This window comes from Notamacropus eugenii, chromosome 2 (assembly GCF_028372415.1).
Source record: "Notamacropus eugenii isolate mMacEug1 chromosome 2, mMacEug1.pri_v2, whole genome shotgun sequence".
NCBI classification, from domain to species: Eukaryota; Metazoa; Chordata; class Mammalia; order Diprotodontia; family Macropodidae; genus Notamacropus; species Notamacropus eugenii.
Window position 1 is genome coordinate 423,215,279 of NC_092873.1, and position 24,967 is coordinate 423,240,245.

General features: G+C 35.8%; 1 protein-coding gene across 5 annotated transcripts in view; it reads right to left on the reverse strand.

The window, feature by feature from the left end:
• The window catches only part of CENPF (centromere protein F), an 86,194-nt gene that overhangs the window by 34,786 nt on the left and 26,441 nt on the right, over positions 1–24,967 (reverse strand). For all 5 annotated transcript variants that reach the window (XR_011975488.1, XM_072647845.1, XM_072647842.1 and 2 more), the window contains 5 exons: positions 24,134–24,336; positions 21,679–21,804; positions 18,273–18,401; positions 11,895–12,017; positions 1,527–1,662 (listed from right to left, as the gene is read on the reverse strand). Coding sequence is in view for 4 of the 5 variants with exons in the window: in XM_072647845.1 (XP_072503946.1) it covers positions 1,527–1,662; positions 11,895–12,017; positions 18,273–18,401; positions 21,679–21,804; positions 24,134–24,336 (717 nt within the window). In the remaining variant the exon portion in view is untranslated. The remainder of the gene's footprint in view (positions 1–1,526; positions 1,663–11,894; positions 12,018–18,272; positions 18,402–21,678; positions 21,805–24,133; positions 24,337–24,967) is intronic.

The window sequence follows — 24,967 nt, forward strand, 5'->3', positions numbered from 1 at the left end:
TCCTCTATCTGCCCCAAATCATCTATATTTTATAGCTAGGAAAATAGTGGCAAGAGGCCTTTGATGCATCACACCACTCCAGTCTATTTTTGGAAATGGTAATGGCAAACTACATGACTTTCCCTTTTTTGTTTTCAGGAAAACTGGAGATAATTGATATTTATACCAGCTGTTGTTTTGAAAACAGGGAAGATGAAAAGTTCTTTAAACAAATGAAATCATTTAAATTCAGAAGTTAGAAATAGTAAGTATTGTGAAATTCACAGAAAAGTATAATCCCTTAATCAGCAAATTTGAGGTAATCAAATAAATATATATAAATAAGGTATGGCAAAAATATACACAAAAAATTAAACTATAAATTCAGTTGTGATTAAGGGAACATTATTTGGCTAAAAAAATCATGCAATCAAATAAGAAATCTAAGAAAATGGTCATCAAGGGCTTGGGAAACAATACAGTTAAATAAAAGTTGGTTAAAAAGTGTTATACTGAAAATTAGAGTAAACTGAGGCACGAAGTTCTGAACACTAAGACTTGCAACTACCAATAAAAGGAGGTTCCCTGATACACGACAAGCCAGAAGACGCTTAATGAGGGGGATAGCTTTATTTTATAGACAAAAGGAAGGGCCTTTTCTGTAAAGATCCAGAATAGAAGGCAGCATCACAGATCAGGAAAACACTATTATGGTTACAAAGCTTATAGCATCATAGATGGGGAAAACAACGATTAGTTATTACAATCTGGTATGATGAAAAACATGACTGACTGCTTCCTTCCATCCTGTCACTAAAAAAGTTCACTGGTTGAGTCCATATGCAAGGAAAGTTTAGTAATAATGGACAAAATTTCCTTGGATAACAGACCAGATTCCTTGGCATTCACCTGCATCCTTCAAAGATAACAGATTTCTTCAATACAAGAACAGAACAATGATTAGCAGGAGAAGGACCTCAACTTTTAAACTTAGTTCAGACACAATGAATGACTTACAGAAAAGCTGGATTTCCAAACTTAATTCTCAAATTATTGAAACATGACTAGGACAGTTAAAAAATGTCAAGCGTGATACAGAATGAAATCAATAAAAAACAGAATTGATTTTATTTTCTCAATTTTCATAAGAAAAGTTATAATGAAAGATGAAATCAATCGTCCTGGTATAACTAACACACTTGAGACGTAAAAAAAACAGTATTGTGAGAAAAGTGATTTACTGACAATATAGTTCTTATTGGAAGATTTTACCATTTTGTTTTCAAAGAACTATAAATCAGTCATTTGGGGAGAGTTAATTAAAAATAATCCCAACTGTCATAACAAATTGTCAAAATAAATTACATGTAAAAATGTGCACTAAAAGTCTCATTCTCTTCCCAACTCCTAACCAAAAACAAAGGACATTATCCAAGGCAAACTAACAATTTACTTCATCTTCAGGATATTCAAAAAATATCTATATCTTCTTCTCTTAGTGAAAACAACCATTTAGATACCAAATACTTAACAGTCATTCAACTTACCTTTCATTTCTTCTGCAAGATTCTGATTCTCCCTTAGATAATTTTTGGTTTTCTTGAGTTCTTCCTCCAGTTGGTAGATTTCTCTTGTTCTTTTATCTAACTGATGGCTAAAAAGTTGTTTTTCCTGCATCATTTCCTAAAATATTAATAATAAAACTTAATTATACTCAAGAAAAAATTTTCTAAAAGAAAATAAGAGATTAATTCTTAGTGACTAATAATGTGAGCATTGCAGACTAAAATAACAGCTGCTATGTTGGTAAGATAGTGGGATATGAAAATATGACTAATGGATACCAACTCAAAACTTTTAAGTTAAGCTCCTTAATGAAGACAGACACCTTAATTTAAACATAAACATAAAATACTTTAAGAATAGAAAGGAAAGGTAGGTACACAGCATGGGCTATGATGATAGGTCTTTTTCCATCTATATAGTACCACAGGAAAAAAATGCTGGCTATTTGAGCTTCCTTTAGGGGATTCAAAGAATCCAGATATAAAGGTGCTCAAAAGGCAAACACCAGAGGTACTCCTAAATACATATAAAATCCCAAAATTACAGTGTAAAACATTACTTTATGTTGCTTGTATTCATTTAGGAAAGAATCAAATCTAACAAAACTTGATGTAATGCTGTCCTCAGAACCTGTACATGGAAGTCACTAAATAAGTGACATCACCTAATCACAATGTTATTTTAGTGCTTCATTAAATAAAAGTCCTTTGGGAGCTATGGAAAAGCAGGCACACAAATACACAGGTCGTAAAGACTTTGAATTATTCTAATAATTACTAAAAAATAAGTTGGAATTAAGAAATAAAAGTATCCAAAGTATTCATACCCTCTGAACCCGAGATTCTACTGTTAGAAATCTACTCCTCCAAGGAGACTACATACAGAAGGGCCTATTATATTGCAAAATATGTATAGCAGCAATTTGATGTCAGCAAAGTACTGAGAATGAAGGGAGTGCCATTATAATGAGGAATGTCTAAAAAAATTGTGGCATATGAATAATGGAAATAGGAAAACTATATACACAAGGACTACAATAAAAAACTCAAAAAAAAATCATAAAACCAAACTTAATACTGTACAGTTATATACAAATTTTATCCAGGAGAATATACCTCTACTTTTCTCTAGTCATATAACAATTTTTATAATGAATATTTTATGATGAAATCTTGTGAATTTTTCTGAAAGTCCACCACAAAAGTCTATGTATGAGATGCAATGTACACCAATGGATGAGCTGCCTCCAGAATCAGCAGGACCAAGGTTCAAATCTCATTTATGACACATATTGACTGCGTAACAATGGTTAATTAACACAACTAAAAAGGACTATAAAGGCAGCTATAAAGGACTGAGTTAAAGAAGTAGTAATTACGTATAATGATAACCAAACCAGAGGTCCCCATACTGACAAAAATGCAAAATGCAGGGCTATTGCTGTTTTGGGTTTTTTAAGTATGGCAGTGGGTTGACCAATGGAATGGATTAGGCACATAATACATAATAGTAAATGACCACAATAAATTAGCGTTTTATAAACCCAAAGGTCCAAATTACTAGGGCAAGAACTCACTATTTGATAAAAATTGCTGGAAAAAGTAGAAAGCAGCCTGGCAGAAACTAGGCATTCACCAACAACTCACACTGTATACCAAGAAAAGGTTAAAATGGGTACATGACTTGAACAATTAAGGGTGATATAAGCAAATTAGGGGAGCATGGGAGAAAAAAAACCTATCTGTCAGATATATAAAGAAAAAGTTCATGACTAAACAAGAAATACAGAGGATCACAGGAGGTAAAATGGCTAATTTTAATTACATTAGATTAAAAGGGTTTGCACTAAAAAAAATTAAATTTAAAATGCAGCCAACATTAGAAGGAAAGCAAGAAACTAGGAAAAAATTTTGTAGCAATGTTTTCTAGTAAAGGTCCCATTCCCCAAATATAATGGAAACAAATTTTTATGAGGCATTTCTAAATTGTTAATTGGTCAAAGGATATGAGTTTTCAGAAGAAAAATAATCAATGTAATCAACAGTCATATGAAAAAATACATTAAATCACTAAAAATTTAAGGAAATGCAAATTAAAACAACTCTGAGGCATTCATCAGGTTGACCAAGATGATAGAAAAGGAAAACGAGGGGCTAAAGGGGATATGGAAAAATATGGATACTAATAACACAGTGGGTGGAGCTGCAAACTAGTTCAACTGTTCTGAAGAACAATTTGTAAATATGCCCAAAGGGCTATAAAACTGTGCATAGTCCTTGATCCACCAATACCACTACTAGGTCCAAAGAAATCAAAGGAAAAGGAAAAGAACCCATCTACACAAAAATATTTATAGCAGGTCTTTTTGTGGTGGCAAAGAAATGGAAATTGAGGGAATGTCCACCAACTGGGGAATCACTAAATGTGTGTGTGTACGCATGTGTGTGTATGACTGTGATGGAATACTATCATTTTAAGAACTGATACAGATAACTTCCAGAAAATCTAGGAAGACTTATATGAACTGATACAAAGTGAAGTGATCAAAACTAGGAGAACACTGTACACAGCAGTAGCAATACTGTATGATCAACTGTTAATGACTTAGTTATTCTTAGCAATACGATGATCCATGATAATACCAAAGGAATCATGATAAAGAATGCTATCCATCTTCAGAAAAGAACTGATAAACTATGTGCAGATTGAAGCTTATTTTCTTTCACTTTCTCTTTTTTTGCCTTTTTTCCCCTCCCTGCAACAAGGCTAATGTGAGAATGATTTCAATGACTTCATATTTATAATGGGTATACTATTTTGTGCCCTCTCAATGGATGAGGGAAGAGTTTGGAGGGAGAGAGGAAATTCTGAGCTAGAAACAAAATGAGTCCATTTGAGGAGAATGCTATGTTAATCGAGAAACATAAAATTAATTACTCTAACAAGGAAGTATAGATATGGATTTTATTTCTGTATGATAACCTTGTTTATGGTGCCCAAGTGGTAAGAATTGGCTTATATCACCATGAACGAAAAAGAACCAAATATTTCATTTACTTAAGGTAAATATATTTTCCACGTTTCTTTATAATGATGCTTAGCTTTTCAATTACTTTTTACTATTTATTTTTTATAGGATTTTTCCCAATTACATCAGGACAATTTTTAGCATTCATTTTTACAAAATTGAGTTCCAAAATATTCTCCCCCCCTAAAAAAAAAAAAAAAAAAGGTAGGCAATTGGATGTAAGTTATACACGTGCTATCATGTAAAACATAATTCCATGTTAGCCACAGTTGTGAAAAAAAGAAACAGATCAAAAAAAAAAAACATGAAAAAGAATAAAGTGAAAAAATTATGCCTTAATCTATACTCAGAGTCCATCAGCTCTTTATCTGGATGTAGACAGCATTTTCCTTCCTGAGTCCTTTGTACTTAAATCACTGTGTTGCTAAGAGCTGAGCCATTCATAGTGCATCATCACACAATGTTACTGATATTGTGTACGTTTTCCTGGTTCTGCTCATTTCACTTTGTATCAGTTTGTACATGTCTTTTCAGGTTTTTCTGAAATGTGCCCAATTGCATTCCATTAGATTCACAGAGCAAAGTTTGTTCAGCCATTCCCCAATTGATGGACATCGCCTCTATTTCCAATATTTTGCCACCATGAAAAGGGCTGCTGTAAATATTTTTGCATATGGAGAGCCTTTTCTCTTTTTTATGATTATCTTTGACATACAAACTTAGTAGCAGTTTTGCTGGATCAAAGGGTATGCACAACTTTATGCACCTTGGGGAATTGCTCTACAGAATGCTGCTCTACAGAATGGTTGGATTAGTTCACAACTCCACCAAAAATGCATTAGTCTTGATTTTCCCATTATCTCCACCAGCATTATTTTCCTTTTCTGTCATATTAGCCAATCTGATAGGTGTGATGTTACCTCAGTCATTTTAATTTGCATTTCTCTAATCAAAAGTGATTTAGAGAATTTCTTCATATGCCTATAGACAGCTTTGATTTCTCAGTCTGAAAACTACCTGTTCATACATATCCTTTCACCATTTATCAATTGAGGAATGGCTTATATTCTTATGAATTTGATTCAATTCTCTAAATATCTGAGTAATGAGGTCATTATTAGAAAAACTTGCTGTAAAGATTATTTCCCAGCTTTCTGCATTTCTTCTAATCTTGGATGCATTGGTTTGATTCGTGCAAAAGTTTTTCAATTTTCTTTTCCCATTTTACTTTTTTATGTTTCCCTTGGATCTTGATACTGGAAATCAGCTTTTTTGTTCAATTCTGGTCTTCTCCTTATGAAAGTGTTGAAATCCTTCTTATTTCACTGAATCATTTTTTCCATTGACGTATTATGCTCAATTTTGTCAGGTAGGTGATTCTTGGTTGTAGTCCTAGCTCCTCTGCCTTCTGAAATATGTTCCATGACCTCCAGCCTTTTAATGTTGCACCTGCCAAGTTCTATGTGATTCTGATTGGGACTGCCTGATGCTTGAATTGTTTCTTTCTGGCCACTTGCAGTACACTTTTTTCCCTGACCTGATAGTTCTGTAATTTGGCTGTAATGTTTGTTAGAATTTTTATATTGGGATCACTTCCCTGAAATAATTGGTGAATTTTTTCAATGCCTATTTTTCCCTCTGGTTCCATATCAGGGCAGTTTTCCTTAATAATTTCTTGAAAGATGCTGTCTAGGTCCTTTTGGTTATGGCTTTCAGGTAGTCCAATGATTCTGCCACAGTCTCTCCTGGATCTATTATTTTCCAGGTCAGTTGCTTTAGCAATGAGGTATTTTACATTTCCTTCTATTTTTCATTCTTTTTGAATTTGATTGATTCTAGATATCTCAGGGTCATTAGCATCTACTTACCCAATTCTAACTTTTGAGGAGTTGTTTTCCTCAGTTAACTTTTGCACTTTTCCATTTGGACAATTCTACTTTTTAAGCAGTTGTCTTTTTTTCCAGGCTGTTGATTCTTTTGGCATAATTCTCTTGCATCACTCTCATTTCTTTTCCCAATTTTTCTTCCACTTCTCTCATATGATTTTTAAGCTCCTTTTTGAGCTCTTCCATGAGTTCTTTCTGGACACCTGAGACCATTTACCATTTTCCTTTGGGGCTTTGCCCACAGGTGTTTTGATCCTGTTGTCCTGTGATTTTGTGTCTTGATCTTTCCTGTCATCATAATAATTTTCTATAGTCAGATTCTTTTGTTGTTGGTTTTTGGTCACCTTTTTTGATGCTGGGCTCTGCTCCTGGGATGGAAAGGACACTGTCTCAGTCTTCTTGTGCAACAGAACACAGGTCCTGTTTACACAATGATGCTCTGATGCTGCACACTGAGGGGCTGTGGTGGGGGATGACTAGTGCTGCTAGAGGCCGTAAGGGTCTGGCAGCTTACCTGGTGCTGGTGTCTGGTATGTGCTGAGGAAGGTGGGGTGTTTCAATATTTCCTCCAGGCTATGCTGGAGCATGTGCTGGGGGCCTGTTTGCTTAGGCACCTATAGGGTTGATGTCCACCTGTTTCCCTGGGGCTGTAGTGAAGCATGTGGAGGTCTGGCCAATGGAAGCTACCTGTTTGCCCAGGGCCATGCTAAAGCACATGGTGGTTACTGGAGCCAGAGTCTGCCAGTTCCCCTGACCATGCTAAGATACCTGTTGGCATTTGCCTGCTCTACCACATCAGAGCTCAGCACCTACCACTCGTTTGCTGAGGTGGGGCTTGCTCCTGATTTGCTGAGATGCTTCCTGTCTTGCACTGCTCTCACCTTTTACCTAAGTGAGACAGACTTTTCTTGCCAATCTTTCACGTTTCTTAGGCTAAAAGATCGTTTCACCCTATCCTTTTTGCTGGTTGTGCTGTTCCATGATTTGTTTTGGGGCATTGTTTCTATGCTTGTTTGGACATGAATATGGGAGAGTGACAGAGATTTACTGCTTACTCTGACATCTTGCGTCTAGGGGTTTATAATCAAGTTGGAAAGAAAAGAGAGGTACTGGTGAAACAGTTAAACTAAGTTTTGCCTTGTTAGCAATTGCACTTTAAATGTCTCACCAAGATCATACTTAAAAACGAAACAAAACTGATTCTTAAAAAAAAAATACAAGTACTGCCCTCCCCCCCAGTACCCGGCTACACTATTAGATAACAGATGGTGCTGGCAATGCTATGTTGGAATATTGCCTTCAATTATCAGCCTAGTTACTACTAGCAGATGGGTACCAATGTAAGAAAGCCAAATGCAAGAAAAGAGAGGACTAGGGAGAAGTACTTGGAATCTTACTGGCAGCTGTCTCTTCGTGTATATATTTTTAATTTTGTTACTCAGATGGAATCTGATCTCACTCTAATCATTTGTTTCCTAGTCTCTTTCTCTTTATTCACCAAAATGATACTACAATAAATTCAGCCTCTCTCAGGGATGAAGTATCAACTTAGACTGTCAAGATTATCTAGTTGATGATATTTCTAAGGAAAAATTAGAATTTTATAAATAATTTGAAAAGTATAGTTGCGTAGGAATTTTCATAAATAATATCTCTAAACTGAGAAAGTCAATATTCCTTATTCAACCCAACATTTAAACATGAGTCAGGCCTCTCTGATTAATGGTAAGAATAACTGGATGATCCAGCTGTTAAACAGAGCTTGAAGTTTTGTCAAACTACAGACTAAATATTAATATTTGTGCAATAATCTCTTATCCTAAAAGACAAATATTATCTGTTCCAAAGGTCCTGACAGGGATGAGGAGGAAGAGACACTTTGAAGTGAATGTATTTGGAAAAGCTAACATATTATTGCACAAAGAATTTTACCTGCATCCATATTTTTCAAAACATTTTGTTGAAAAAAGTCAATCTCAAACAAGATCATTTCGTCTCGAGTTCTCCCTCTTCTGGAATTACCTCACCAAATTCTTGTTTATAAGAAGCATAAGGTCAATATTGGGACCAATAATCTAATAAGGATATACAGTTGCTACAAAATTCAAGAATTTTAAAAGGGCAAGATTAACAAAAACGAACATCTGAAAATGCAATTTCAGGCTAGCATCCATAAGCAATTAGTTTCACTGTGGCTGCAGCTACTTTAGACTTGATTGGGTAGCTTGTCAATAAAAATGAGATAAGTATACAAGGATATATTCTCCTAGGCATCCTCACATAATTTGAAAAACTGAGTACTACCCTGGAAAAACACAATAAAAATCCCTATAATTACGTGCCAACACTAGTATTCAGCAAGCAAAACCACCCAGAACCAACTATTTTTAGGAGAAACAAGGGAACCATCATTTCCTAAGGCTAAAGAAGACACATTTTAGTTTCTATTTGGTACTTCTCAGCTCCATCCATGAATAAAATTTAATGTCTCCTGATGGAGAAAGTCTGCATCATCATGGAAATGGTGATTGGAAGGGTTATTTTTCTTCCTATATATCTCACCCATTCTTATGTGCCAAAACAAACTCCTCAGAGTACTTAGTCATTCAGTTTTCCATGCCTGGAAAAGACCCCAGGCAAATGTTCATAGATTTGGATTGTCAACATGATAGCATTTTACTGCACTACATCATAATGCTACTGAGTTGGCACTGCAACTTGGTTGAATAGTTATTTCTGTATTATATCTGATTTGATACTACAGGGTAACTTTATCCATGATTAGACCACTAAGTTACATTTCTAGTATTGATAACTTATTATAAGTACCATATTAATTTACTCAACTGGGACAAGAAAAGTGTTCAGTATACCTTTAATATTATTTCTGTATCCAAAAATGTATAAGTATATTAAACTTTCCACTTAACTAAGAATTAGATACAATTTAAAATTCAATTACCAAGATCAAAAAGACAGAAAGTCATTCAGCACTTAAAATATTTACTCTATATAAAATATGCCTCACTTCCACATCATTTTTTATAGGTGCAAGTAAAAATGAACATTAGTAGCTATAGTGGCAAGAACCAAGAGGCATAATAGCTGTTAAAGAAGCAAACGAAACTTGTCAAATCATTTTTTCAATCTCAAACCATAATTCAAAGTACAATTAATGTCACCAATCTCCCCCAAATCCTATACCCTTATATAAGAAAACAATGTTTAATTATCACGTAAGATTTGGACTTGGTTTTATAAGACCAAGTTTATAAGCTTTCTCTTAGACATTAGAAACACCTCTGAATTGGTTCAGGGTAAGAAAATCTATGAATTAGAGCATAATTGGGGTTAGCTACTCTACAGCTGTATCTACACCATAAAATCATAATATCTTAGGCAAGTTAAGATGCAAAAAAGAATCTAAAAAAATCCTGCAAGAATGCCTGGACTGCCACCATGATTTGGCCAAGCTGACAAATTTTATAAGTGTTTTAACCATCCTAATCAATCGATTGTTTTTACAAAATGTTTTCACCAGCAGCCAGTAACATCACATGAGAACTGGCTCAAAATACAGCTCACAGAGGACACTGTTCAGTGCCAGTCCGCCTGTAGCTATGTCAGCAGAAGCATCTGTTAGTAGATCCCCCTGGCCAAAAGGCAAACATTTGTTTTCCTGAAACAAACACTTCCATTTCAAAATGTTTGCTAATAAAATCAACGTTTGATTTGAAGTTTTCTCTACTTGGACTTTGGCAGCTTTTCACTTACTTCTCCAAATAGAACACTCTTCAGAAACCATTTATTTCTACCCTAACATTATATTTCTTGAACACAAAGATTTCAAAGTTTTCTTTAAAATGTCTGATTTGTAGTTTTAAATTCCATATATTCTCAACAATTGACAAATCAGTAAAAATCGGGAAAAATCTTGCTTGCTAAAACAAAGTACCTGAACTATCATTTAGTTTAGTTACAAAACTGAATCCTCTTCAAAATCATTTAATAGGTAAAAATAATGGCTAACATTTACATGGTACTTACTATGTGCCAGGCACTGGTCTAAGTGCTTTATAATTGTTATTATCATTTTACAGCTAAGAAAACTGAGGCAAACAGAAGAAAAGTGTGACTTATCCAGGGTCACACATTACTGAGTATAGTGTCTGAGAGCACCTCTGAACTCAGGTCTTCCTGACTCCTGACTCCAGGCCCAGAACTCTATCTACTGTGCCATGAAGCTTCTAGAAATTCTTTAACAGAGAAAAAAAGTACCATTCTTTTTAAAACTTATGGAAGTGATTGTTGAAAAATAAATAAATAAATTTATTAAAAAGTGCCCTTCTGCTGTTCCTTTCCTTCAAAAATGTTTTTAACCATTTCAACACTGATTCTCAGTTCTCTTCAAATAGCATCAGTTTATTAACTGCCTCCAAATTAATAATGCCACAAAACAAAACTCCCAAGTCTCCTGAATAAAACCAATGAGTTATAAATTAAAAAGTATGTCAGTGGCAAAATTATGCCTAGGAAAAACACACTGAGTTGTTCCTAATACACATGCCATTGAGAATCCTTCTACTGACCACGCTTATAATATAACATACAGAAAGCCATGCCAACACTGGAGAAAAGGTACTTATACTGAATACTAAGGTTAAATTCTTGCACTGTATAAACCATAAGGAGGTTACTTTAATTCAAGTTTTAACAGTGAAATTTCATGCAAAACAACGTTTACAGACATAAGCCAATGTTCCATTTACATCTATGAGGATTCCATTCAACTAAATTCAATAAAGCATGAAATCCTACTATATGCAAGGAACTTTGTACAAAAACAAAATGGCACAGTCTTTGCTCTTTAAGAGCTGGTATATGGATAAGTACACAATAATCCAAGGAAGGAGAAGGCCTTTAGTAACAAGAGGGTCCACACAGGCTTCAAAGAGGAAGTCATACCCAAAGAGTGCCTTGAACTGTAAAGGGACTTCGAAAAGGAACTCAATAATATGGTTCTTCTATTCAACAAGTGAAATAAGAGTTCCTGGAATTTTTGTTACTTTGTTCGAGTTTTTATCTTTTATATTTACAAATTTCCTTTTTATTTCCCTCCTCAAAGGGTCACATACTTAATATTAACAAGATATTTATGCTCTCTTAATGCAAGTTGCATATTTCTATAATTTTTATAGTACACTAGTAATTTTTCCAAGTTATACTACATGGGATGAATACATATTTGGTAAACTTAATGTGCTACTTTTTGCTTGAAAACATATAACCCACAGTTTCTAAGATAAGCAAAAAATAAATGTGAAAAAAAAATGCTGCCCCCAACAAATGCAGCTGTAGAGAATCATGCAAACACCCATCGTTGACACCCCCTCATCTGCTAATATGATGCATGACAATCGTTACTTCTCACTTACCTCCACGCTCCTCCTCAGCTCATTTTCCTTTATCTGACTTGTCTGCAATGCTTGCTCAGTTCTACAGAGCTTCTGCTTAAACTCGTCTGAATTTCTCTCCAGTTGCTGTTTCACTGCTACCACCTAGCCAAGAGAAGAGCATATTCAATTCTTTTCCTTCCTTCCTGACAAATAATACACATAACATTTTCCATGATATTTAATTCTTGAGTGGCTGAAAGAAAAAAATTACCTTCGAAAGCATGACAACAAAATGAGAAAACCTGAAAGTTAGAAAGGACCTTAAAATCCACTTAATCTAGCCTGTACCTGAATAATAATTTCCAACGACATTATCAACAACTGTCTGATGACTCTGATGAAGACCTCTAATGAGAAGCCACTGACTCCAGAAGCACCTCATTTTATTTTTAAATAGCTTTCATTCCAAGAAAGTTTTCTCAACTCAAATACATCACATATTTTATGTCAAATTCACATATTCAATAATATTTACATGTGGAAAAATTAAAATGAGAAAATCACTTCTTAAGTTCTTCTACAGATCTGTATCTCATTTCCAGATTGTCTCAGCTCATTCTTTTTTCCGAGGACTTAAAGCATTGACTTCTTTGCACTATTTCTCTTACTCACATCTTCATTTCTAACATTCTGCAGCGTGCACACACCTAGCATTTGCTTCTCCAAAATGTTCTAGTTAATTCTCAATTTCGATTCTTTGAAAGCTGAAATTCAATAACTAGCCTTCATATCACAGGTTGATACTTTCTTTCCCGTCATTCCACCCTTTACTTTTGCTTATGACTATTTCCTCACCTATTCTGCCCCCCTTGTCCACAGCTCTCACCTATTTCCCTGTTGCATTTAATGTATTTATGTACCATGCTTTTTGTGGAGAGATCTGTTCTTCCTTCATCTGTTGGGTTCATGTGATACCATTTCTATCCCACAACCCCTTCCTCCTTGTTTGTACCCTAACCTTGTGAAAAAGTGAGTTCCTTCCCCTTCCTTCTTTCCCCCCAATATAGTCTCTTCTTTCCTTCTGCTCCTAAGATGATTAAAAAAGAACAAAACCATATAAAGGCACTTTGCCTGTCTTACTTTTCTCAGTAACACCTGAAAACATTAGAATCTGAGAGGAAACTTGTTTCTGATAGCCCTATTAATTATAAAAACAATCATCTTATACTTTCTTCCAACTGATCAAATGTATTTACTATTCTCTGGGTCTCTTGCTTTTTGCATTCTGAAGTTTATACTTGGTTCTGGCCTTTTCATTAGAAATACTTAGAAGTCCTCTTTTTCATTGGTGATCCCTTGTTTTCCCATTAGGACCTTATGCAATTTTCCTAGATAGTTTATTCTTGATTATAAACCTTTACCCTCGGCCTTTTAGAATACTAAAGCTCTGAGCTCTTCTCTCTGGCAGCTGAAAATGTTTCTGTGATTTTTCTGCACTTCTTCATCCTTGATCTCTTTCTCTTTGACAACCTGCAGTAACTTCTTGGTAGACCTAAAAGCTCTGAGCTATGAAGTTATTGGGAAGCTTACTCATTGTCTCGTCTTTAGTATTAATATTAATTATTAATATTCATTGTCATTCTTTCCTACTTGGCTCTTGTTTCCTTTAGCATTACATTTTTAATGTCATTTCATTTCTTCTAGATATTCTTTTAAGTCTTAAAGCCTGGGCATTTTTTTTCCTCTGAAGCTCTACTTGGATCTGTGGACTGACTCTCTTCTGAGTTTCACACTTGGGCTTCTGACAGATCAGAATCTGTATCTCCAACCTCAGTTTCTTTACCGGGGCCTTTGTGATTGAGTCAGAAATGGCTCCCTTCCATACCCTTAGACGGTATGGGCAGGCCATGCTTGGTCACAGATATAAATGCTATGACTAGATCCTATCTTCAGGAATTCCAGGATTTTTGGCTCAGTCACCCAGTGGTTTTGCCTTTGTCTCCTTTCTCCATATCCTTCCACAAAGCATCTGTCTAGAAGTGCTCAGGTGCTGACCTGACACTTCCTTCTCCTATGGCTTGTGCATTTATTAAGCACTTTCTATGTGCCAGGCCCTGTATGTAACGAGCACTAGAAATAGAAATACAAGCAAAAATGTAGACTATATGTGCCTTCAAAAAGTTTAAATTCTAATGGGGCAAACAGTGCATAAAAGGCAGCTAAAAATGAGTTGGGCAGGTATCCACATGGTAGCGAAGTAAGGGGCAGATGCAGAATTAGGAGAGGAATAACAGTTAAAATAACTGTCCTGGGCCCTTCCTAGGGAATGAAGGTTCCAAACTCACCACTGAGAGAACAGGCTTGAGTGTGGCCTGGCTGATGACTCTGCCTTAGGCAGGACTGCCTGGACACTGGGAAGGCCCCGACTCCTTCCATGGTTATGACATGCACCCTTTGCCTTACACTTACCCTGGCTTATGTTATGCTCAGGACATCCAAAAGATTCTGGCAATCTTTTGTTCAGTCCTAGACTAAATGGAGAGGTTTATAGCAGTTTTTTTCTTTTTTTTTTTTTTTTTTTTACGATTTTCTTTATCATGGGTTCTCTTAGTACACTGGTAGAAATTTACTGGGGTGAGGAAGTCACTGAGAAGGGCCAAGTCCCCACACACACTAAAATAGCATTTGCAGCACTTTTTGTGGCAACAAAGAAGTGGAAACAAAGTAAATGCCCTCAGTCACAATGAGGGAATGGCTAAACAAACTGTCATCTAAATAATCTAATGCAGAGTGAAACAGAGCCAACAAAAATACATAAACTGACTACAACAATGTAAATGGAAAGAACCACAAAGAGGAAAAATGAAATGCAAGGTGAAACTTCAGGGTTGCCTTGATTTTCATTTCTCTCCTTACTGGTGATTAGAGCATTCTTTCACATGGCTGCTGAGCCTTTGCAATTCTTCTTAGAACTATCTCCCCATATCCTTTAACTACCTGCCCTCTGATGTGAGTATGAGAGAGAGAGAGAGAGAGAGAGAGAGAGAGAGAGAGAGTGTGTGTGTGTGTGTGTGTGTGTGTGTGTGTGTGTGTGCGTGTGCGTGTGTGTGTTAACTGTTTATATCTTGGAAACCAAACCTTGCCCTTATCAGAGAAATCTGATACGAACATTTTTTTCAACATGTGACCACTTCCCCTTATTATCCTAAATGCATTAATTTTATTTAGGAGATAATTATAATATCAAATGAGAAAAGCATAAAGCACTTATTACCATAGTGCCTGGCATACACTAAGCATTATATATATAAGTTAGTAGTAGTAATAGTATTATGATTATTGCTATTATCCCACACTCTTGGGTGCTGCCAAACTAGCCTTCTGTCTATACCTTACATTTCGTACTACATCTCCTGTCCACATGATTTTTGCTAAGGCCCCTCCCTGAGCCTAAAATTCAATCCCTCATCTCAAATTCATATAACCTTTCTCTTCTTTAACTTACACCTCAAGCACCATTTTCTGAAATCTTTACTAATCCCCACCCAAAAATTAGCCTTCCCTCTCAAACTACCTTATATTTGATTACTTTGTGTTATTTACATTAGCTTCTTATTTATTCTTTATATTTCTACATATAACTATTATATGCTTTGATAAAATGTAAACATGCTGAGCAAGAATTATTTCATTCCTTGTACTTGTATACCAGAGCCTATAGTGCTTGCCACACAGTAGGGAATTAATGAATGCCTGTTGATTTTTGATTGAACCATGCCTAAGACTACTGGGGTGAGGGTTGGGGGTTCTCAGTACCCAGAGAAAGCACTGGCAGTACTCCAGATGATAAAAATCATAGTCATATAGGGTCTAAGCATTCCATCCAGAAATGTGCAGAGGCTGACCCTCACACCAAAAAAAGTCCCAAACAAAAAATGGCATTGATGATAGAGCTATTATGGAGCCAAGGATAACCAACACAAATTTCAGAGGAAGCAAATAACTCCACATCTGCAAGTGATGTCTCACACATGCGCACACATGCACACACACACACTCACAAACGCACACAAAAAAGAAAAAGAAAAGAAAGGAGACGATAAAGGAGAGGAGAAGGAAAAAAAACCCAACAGTTTGATCACAAGGTCACTTAGAACTCCTGGCAGAAATAGAGCAAGAGTTTAAAATCATATTTTAACTTAAATTAGAAGTAAAGAAGAATTAGGAAAAAAATAAGAATACCAGTAAAACTTGAAAGAAGAATTAACACCTTGGTACAAGATTTGCAAAACCTTATCCAAGTAACAGACTCTCTGAAAATCAGAATAGACAAAATAAATGTTAATGATTCTACAAAACAGTAAGAAATATTAAAACAAATTTAAAAGATAAAAAAAATGCAAGTATAAAATACCTTCTCAGAAACAACAGATCTGGATAACAGGTTAAAAAACATAAGAATCAAACTACTTTAAAAGTCAGGACGAAGAGAAAGGATACTATAGTTCAAAAAATCATGACAAAAAACAAAGGAGGCCTTTTTAGAACCAGAAAGCTACAAAAATTGCTAAATTGTACATACCCTTTAATCTCAGGATAACAACACATACTAAATTCCCAGTGTGATCAAAGAAAGAGGAAAAGGATCTATGTATACATAAAATATTCATAGCACCTCTTTTTGTCTTAATAAATATTGGCAGAAAATGCACATCAACAGGGGAATGACTGACTAACCTGTGGTGAATGAATGTACTACAATCCTATCATGCTGTAGGAAATGATAAAAGGAAAGTTAAGAAGCCCCGGGGAAGATTAATATGAACTGACGCAGAGTGAAATGAGCAGAACTATATAATTTGAAAAACTGTCCCAAGAAAAATAACTCTGAAAGACTTAAGAAGTCTGACCACTGCAAAAACCAACTAGGAGTCCAGATAACTGATGATGAAGCAAATAGCCACCTCCTGATAGAAATGTAGACTCAAAATGTTCAGACACAGATTCATTCTGGGGACATGACTAATGCAGCCTAACTCTGATATTTGTTTCTATGGTTTTGTTTATTCATTTGGGTGAGGGGGCTGAAAAGTTGAGAGGGAGAAAAAAAATACTTAATTGAAGAAAATTTGTAATAAAATGTTTTAAAAAGTGAGGGAAAGGAAAATAGAATTTCTCACTTAAAATAATATTTGTAAAGTACTTTCTATACTTTCTGGCATCATAGCAAGCATTAGATATAGATACAATCTCCTTCTTGAAAAGAATCACAAATTGAAAACATCATAGCCAAAAACTAGCACCTATTGCCAAAAACTGGAAGTCAAAGGGATGCCCATCAATTGGGGAATGGCTGAATAAATTATGGTACATGAATGTAATGGAGTACTATTGTGCCATAAGAATGATGAACAAGAAGACTTCAGAGAGGCCTGGAAGGACTTATATGACCTGATGCTGAGTGAAAGGAGCAGAACCAGGAGAACTTTGTGCACAGCAACGACCACAGTGTGCGAGAGTTTTTTCTGGTAGACTTGGAATTTCGTAATAACGCAAGAACTTCTTAAAAAAAAAAAAATCCCAATGGTGGTTTTCTAAGGCAAAATGCCTTCCACACTCAGAGAAAGAAATATGGAAGTCATTCGCAGAATGTAGCAGATCAGGTTTGTGTATGTGTATGTTTTTGTGTATCATGTTATGATTTGTTATATGATTTCTTCCATTTATTTTAGTCCGACTACATAGCATGACTATAGTGAAAATGTACTCAATAGGAAAGTATATGTAGAACCTATACAGAATTGTACGCAGTCGTGGGGAGGGAGGGGGGTAGTGGGGGGTAGGTGTGGGGGGGATAAAATCTCAATTGTATGGCAGTGATTGTTAAACATTAAAAAATAAAAAAAAAAATTAAATTAAATTAAAAAAAAAAACTAGCACCTAAAAAGAAAGCATTCGCATATCAAGGGGCCTCACTCAGGATCACACAAGATTTGTCAGCTACTACTACAAAAATGAGGAAAACTTGTTTCAGAAAGGCAAAGTATATTTTCCTGTGTTCCTTTATTTTCCTTTTTCTTATTTTGGACATTGCTAATGAAGGAATTTGTTTGCATGACTATACCTATTTGGAATGAGTTTTGTTTTTCTTGCCTTCCCAATGGGTGAGGAAAGAGAAGAAAGAAGGGAGAGAATTCAGAACAGAAAACAAAATCAAATTTTTTAAAACAAAAAACTGAGTCCCAGAGAGATTAAACCAAAATAAGTCATTTCTACTTTTGACCAAAAAGAACAGATGTTGAGGAAAGCATAAAACAATCTTCTTGAATGTGTACGTGGTATGGACAGGATATTTTTAAAGACTAAGGTATAGAAGTGGGGTTGCAGTGAAACAGAAAAATATGAACATCAACTTACTTTATCAAGTTCAGCCTGCAATATGTTTTGAGTGCTTTTGGCTTGCTGTAACTCTTGGTTTAGTTTGGCTTTTATCTGAGTGCTTTGCTGGTCCAGCATCTGGAGGGTATGTTGTTGACGAGAGAGTTCCTAAAAATTAAAAGAACAAAAATAAATAATAGCTATCGTTCAGGAGAAGAGGGAATTAAAAAAAATAAGAGCTACAGACAATAGGGAGCCAGACTTCCCATCAATTTTATAAGAAAATATAATTAACACTAGTACTGGTTCTGGTAATCAAATCCAGGTCTGTTAAGGTAGGGAATAGACAAGTACTAATACTATATAGACAGTAATCTAGATTCAAAGTAATATGTTAGCCCTCTACTAGAATATTAAGTTAATTTTCTTTTCTATTTGGAATACTGTGCAAAAAGGTCTTCAAATACATTAATACAACTGAGATTACTAAGATTAACAATTCTGTTCAACCAGAAGAAATAAAAGACTTTAAAACCCATATATGCAGCATTCATATTAAGAGCACACTTAATGAAAATATGAGGAGAGAACAGAGAGACTTAGGAAAAATGGGAGATGGAATATCACATAAGGAACAGAAAGAAGGCCAGTTGGGTTGATCGTATAGTATGTGAAGGATGTTCCTATTTATGAATGACTTTGTATTACTGAATACATCAAGTTCTAGAATACTGCAGAATCTATGAAACCCAAAATCTCTCAAAAGAGTACATTCTAGGAGAATGGATCACATAAGCAACAACATGGCAAACTAGATACTTTCTCTGATCCACATGACTACATAAACATCTCCAAAATAGAAATTATGTACCAAAGCTAAGCAACTTCAGCTGTTACATGGTAGTCTAGGATATTCAAATTCCAAAAAAGGGGGATAAAAACCCAGACTAATATTCACTGACCCAGAGCTGACTCAGCACCCCTTGGCTCAACTCCCACGCTACCATGGACACAAGTTACATCAAAACCCATGCCTGTACCTGACACAGCTTTCCCTTTTTCCAATACCTTAGAATTTCCAAATCCAGGCTGCTTAAGTTTGCTTGGACCTCAACACCCAGTGTGGCCACGGTCCTTCAGAAGCAAAAGCCTAATTGAGGACTGCCACCTAGAAGTACCAATACTGCAAAGCTTTGAACTGCCACAGAACTTAGGAATAGAAGGAATGGGACAGGTCACTAGGACAGGACACCCTGCCTATGCAGCACTCCACCAAGCCAGAGGAAAGAGCCCAACGTCCAACTGGAGCCAGTTTAGACCACCCAAAAGTCAACTGCAACAAAGAACTTTGAATTGTCCATTGTGGGAGGGGGCTAAGAAACTTTGAGATCCATCCCCAAGGAAATACAATCAGAAGGCAGGAAAACAAGAAGTGAGTAATAAGGAAAATAAAGGGAGGTGAGGGTAGACGACTGAAAATACCAAAGATTTCAGGAAGAAGAAATCCCAAAGACCTTGAACATAAACAGAAAAACCAACAGGAAAAACATAGAAAAGAAGGAAATATAGCATCCAGATCTAGTTTAAAAAAAATTAGGAATCTATAAATACAGCAAAATGAAGGAAAATGATCCAACACTTTATGAGACAGAGAACCCTACAGAATTTGAGGAGAACATGAAATTACAACATAGTGTTCTTGAGTGGTTTAAAAGAGAAATAAGAATTATGAGACAGAACTTATGTCCTGCACAGCAAAAATAATGAACAGAATCAAAAATGTGAAATCTGTAATGACAAGCCTCACCAAAGAAACAACAGAAAAGACAAAAAGATCAAGAATTCAAATACACAGAAGTGAAGGACAAACTAAAAGAGAAGCAGAAAATAAAAACATTAAAAGAAAACATGTTCACTACACAAGCAAAACATATGGATACTGAAGACAGATTGAACAGAAACAATCTAAGCTCTATTTCAGAACAACACAACAGGATAAAAAAACCTTAACACCACAATGAAAGAAAAAATAGAGCACTGCCCAGAACTTTGGAACACAGAAAATGAAATTCCAACTGAAAGGATTCAGAGAACCCACAGAAAAAAAAAAAACAAAAACTCACAGCTGCAATCTCCAAAACTCATAGTGGTTAAATTTAATGATTCAATTCAGAAACAAGTTCCACAAGTCATCAGGAAAAAGATCATCAAATATGAAGGAAAAGATATTTAAATAATGCAATATTACTCTAGAAAAATGGAGCTGAAATGGAATAATTGTGCAAAAGAGAATTAGAGCTCAGGATGGAGCCCAGGGTGAGCTATCCTACAAATATGAGCTTAACTTTATAGAATAAAAGATGAATATTCAATAATAAACAAGGGTCTGAAACATTTTTAGAAAAAAAAACAAACCTAAAAAAGATGATTTGCTTCTTGAACACCCCAAACAACAGAATTGCTGAAAGAGCGAATTACAGATAGCAAAAGCAACAGAGTGACTTTAGCAAATATATAAGAAGTTGAGTAACATGCATTATAAAAGATAAGAGGAATAATAAAGGAAAAAAGCTAATGATGCAATGAAAACACAGGATAAAGGGACACATATCAATATACATTGTGGCATCCATATATATTAAGAGACCTAAATGAAAACTCCCAGCACAACTGATAAGATACCCAGTGGAAAATTTATGGGAGGACATAAGTAAGAGCAAAAAAATAAAATGAGAGAGCACAGACAGGGAGTGATCTGAACCAAAGAAAGGAGTAGACACATGGTGAGATTACAGATCCACTGAAGAAAGAAGTATACAAGACACTATTCAAAAAGTTCAGAAAAGTGAAAGTTCTAAGAGCCACCAATCCATTCTGATAACCAGAATCATCACAAATGAACTTATATTGGCTATATCAGAAAGAAACAAATTATGTTAACACACAACTTTAATCTAAGAGAAGCAAACTGTCAACTCTCCTTATCACAGGGCCTGACCTGCACTTTCCCTTAACAATCCCCATGTGCGCCAAGCTGCAAAAGCTGGAAAGGTAATACAGTCTATTTCACGGCAGGCCATAACAGCTATCATGATTCAAAAAAGTAATACTGTTTTTTCTTACCTTCTAACAAATCTCCAAAGAGACTGAAAACAACAAATAGAAATGATTTTTGCTTGTCTATTCTACAAACAACTCTGTGAAAGATGTGAAAAGATGAATGTGAAGATAAAAATGATAAAGAGCTGACGAGAATCACAAAACTATTTCTCTGCTAATCACATCACACCATGTTGCCTTTACATTTTTTCCCAGAATCTCATGCCTTAAAAGCACTATGACCACCAAAACCAGAATATATTCCAGAGAGATGCTCAAAATTACAAACATACTTCCATGTACAAATGCACCAGAAATACTGAATACTTTGTTCTTTCTTTCTCACCTCCTGATACTCCTTCTCTTTGTCCTTCATCTTCTGTTCCAAAGCACATCGGGTACTTTCTGCATTTTGTCTTTGGCAACTCAAATCTTCAGACATTTTTTTCAACTTTTGCTCCAGCGTTGTACACTACCAATAAACGAAACAATTCAATGAAATATAAAAACTTCTTCAACTAAATCAAATAAAAGTGTGATTTCTTTTTTAGTTGAGTTTCCTTTTCTTGGAAAGATACAATGAGAAATATGGAACAAAATGCAGGCATTTCTTGCTTTATGTAAGTAAACAGTTAAGCAGACTTCTAAGTAAAGCGATTTTATACAATGCAATTTTGCTCACAGACATAGGGAGGCAGGAAAGAAGTTGCACCCATGAAGAGAGGGGACCTGCACACAGTACAAGATCATGCAGGGGCCAGGGACAGAGAAGCGGGAGCAGGAGGAAGAACACTCAGGGGACCAGGGCCAGTCACGCGAGAGCTGGACACAGACACGAGATGACAGGTGACATGTAGGGGCCAGGGACAGACATAGGACACCCAAGCATGTATGAATGAAAACAGGCATGGAAAGAGGGACAAAGGTGTCCTCTGTCAGTGCTAGAGGTCTCCCTCCAAGCCCCAAATTCAGTGGTGGTGGTCGCTCCACCTGTCTGTTCAGTTTTCATTTGGAGGAATTTTTTAAATGGGTTCTTTAAGCAGGCTTTTTAGGGGAAGCCAATGAGCACTAACTTGAGGGACAAAAGTGGAGAGAGTACATTACTGCATAATAAAGTTAATAGAGGATTTTAGAAAGAAAAATTCTTTCAGAACGTTGCATAGGGCAAATTTACATAAAGCAGGAACTGTCTGTAGTAAACCTAAAATAAGTGTCATTTTTTAATCCAAAATAGAGAATTCCAACATCAATTACCAAATCAATATAAACCAAAGGGTATAGTATTCTAGTTTGTTAAGGGAATCAAGTTAAAATCTACATTTAAGCATGATGGATTTTTTCAGAGAATCAAGACATTCCTACCACAAAGTGCATGGGGAAAAAGAAGATAAAAAGGGGTAAGTGGCACACAAGAGCTTCTAAGTTATTTTATACAGGGGCTCCTTTTCTTCTTTTTATAAACTTGGGTCTGATATTTTACTGGGGATTTCAAAAAGAGCTTCCTAAATTGATTCATACAGAGTCTCCTTTCCTTCCACTGATCATTCCCTCTGTCATCTTACATAGCTAACATTTATAGAGCACTTTAAGGTTTGTAAAACACTTTATAATTATCTCATTTCATCTTCATAATGACTGTGGAAGCAATATTATCCCCATTTTATTGACAAGGAAATCATGGCAGAGGTTAAGACTTGCCCAGTGTCACACAACTAGTAAGCGTCTAAGACTTCATGTGAATTTAGATCTTTCTGATTCCAGGTCCAGTACTTTATCCAAAGAGTAACCCAGCTGCCATCTTTACTATCTCCCTACGTACAGGATTCATCCTTGATAACAAACCTAGCCTTGTAGTCGATGTTCCAATTACATTAACTTTGCACCTTAACTCTTAAAATTATTATTAAAATGACCTTACTATGCCCTGAAATACTGTCACATCATTCTTATCACGATCAATTTACTGGAAAGAACTCTCTATACTCCCTAACTTCATCACCCCCTTCTCAATCCCCTGTAACCTTGCTTCAACATAACCCCTTCTTCCACTGCTGAAAGTAGTTTCTAAAAGGTTACCAAAGATTTCTTAAATGTTAAAACACATGATCTTTTGCCAGTACATATCTACTTTGAGATCTCTCCAGCTTTTCTTCTTACTGGATACTATCCCTACCCCACCCTATAACCCTTCAAATAGCAGAGGCCTGGGTTCAAAATCCTGCCTTTAACACTCATTAAGTGATCTTCGACAAGTCATTTAACATACGTGGGTCTGTTTCCTCATCTGTAAACTGAGGTTAGATGAGGTGAGCTCAAAGGTCTCTTTCTGCTACAATCTATAATAATCCTGGCATCCTACATTCTATGCTGCCTCTCCTCCTACCAGTGATGACCCAATCCTTCTCAGTCTCATCTGCTAGATGATTATTCCCCTCCTACCCAGTGTATCTCCTAGGATTTGGTCCTGGTCCTCTATTCTTCTCAGTCTCAGTCTGTCTCCATACATTTAGTTATCATATCTACACAAATAACTCCCAAATATATGTATCTTTCTCCAAAGCATCAATACATGCCAACTCACTGCTGGACATCTCACCAAGACCCCAAATTCAACATATCTAAAACAGACTAGATCTCTTCTACCCTAGCTCCAAATCTGGTCCTCTAAATACTCATTTTGCTGTTAGAAGTACCACCATAACCTGTCACACAGGTTCCTAATTTCTGTTATAGGTATCATCATCATCATCCTTATGTCATTTAATTTCCTAACAAATCCCCATCCACTCATCCAGAAGTACCTTGGCTGTTGCCTGATCAAATTGTGCTGTTAACCTCATCAGTTCATCCCTAGTTTTGTTCAAAACTTTCTCTTTTTCCGTTAACTCCATTTTTGTTTTCTCTAGTTGGAGCTGTGTTTCTTGCCATCTATTCATGTGTCCTTTTATGTCTTTTTGTTGTCCTTGCAGTCGATGTTCCAATTCATTAACTTTGCACCTTAAATCTTAAATCACAAAAGAAACATAAAATAAGCACATTGACAACACATCTTTCACTTTACAACTAGGGAGCTTTCAATTAGTTTCACCTTAGACCACTTAATCTGAATACAACATAAATAAAAAATGGGATTAAGTTGCAATATTTTCATCTCCATTCTCTCCCATATTTAACTACAATAAAGGAAACAAGAGAGTTCATATTTCTACACAAATGGAAAACATTCAGGGGGAGGAGCCAAGATGGCGGAGTAAAAAGATGGACATACACTACCTCTTCCCCTACAGCCCATAAAATACCTGTAAAGAAAGAACTCTCAACAAATTCTAGAGCAGCAGAAGCCACAGAACAACAGAGTGGAGATTTCCAGCCCAGGGTGATCTGAAAGGCTGGCAGGAAAGGTCTGTTACACAAGACGTGGAGCCCACCCCAGCCCAGCCTTGGCTTCTACGTTAAGGGATCAAAGGGTGTGGAATATGATATTCCAGAAGTCAAAGGAACTAGGACTAAAACTAAGAATCACCTACCCAGCAAAACTGAATATAATACTTCAGGGGAAAAATTGGTCTTTCAATGAAATAGAGGACTTTCAAGCATTCTTGATGAAAGGACCAGAGCTGAAAAGAAAATCTGAC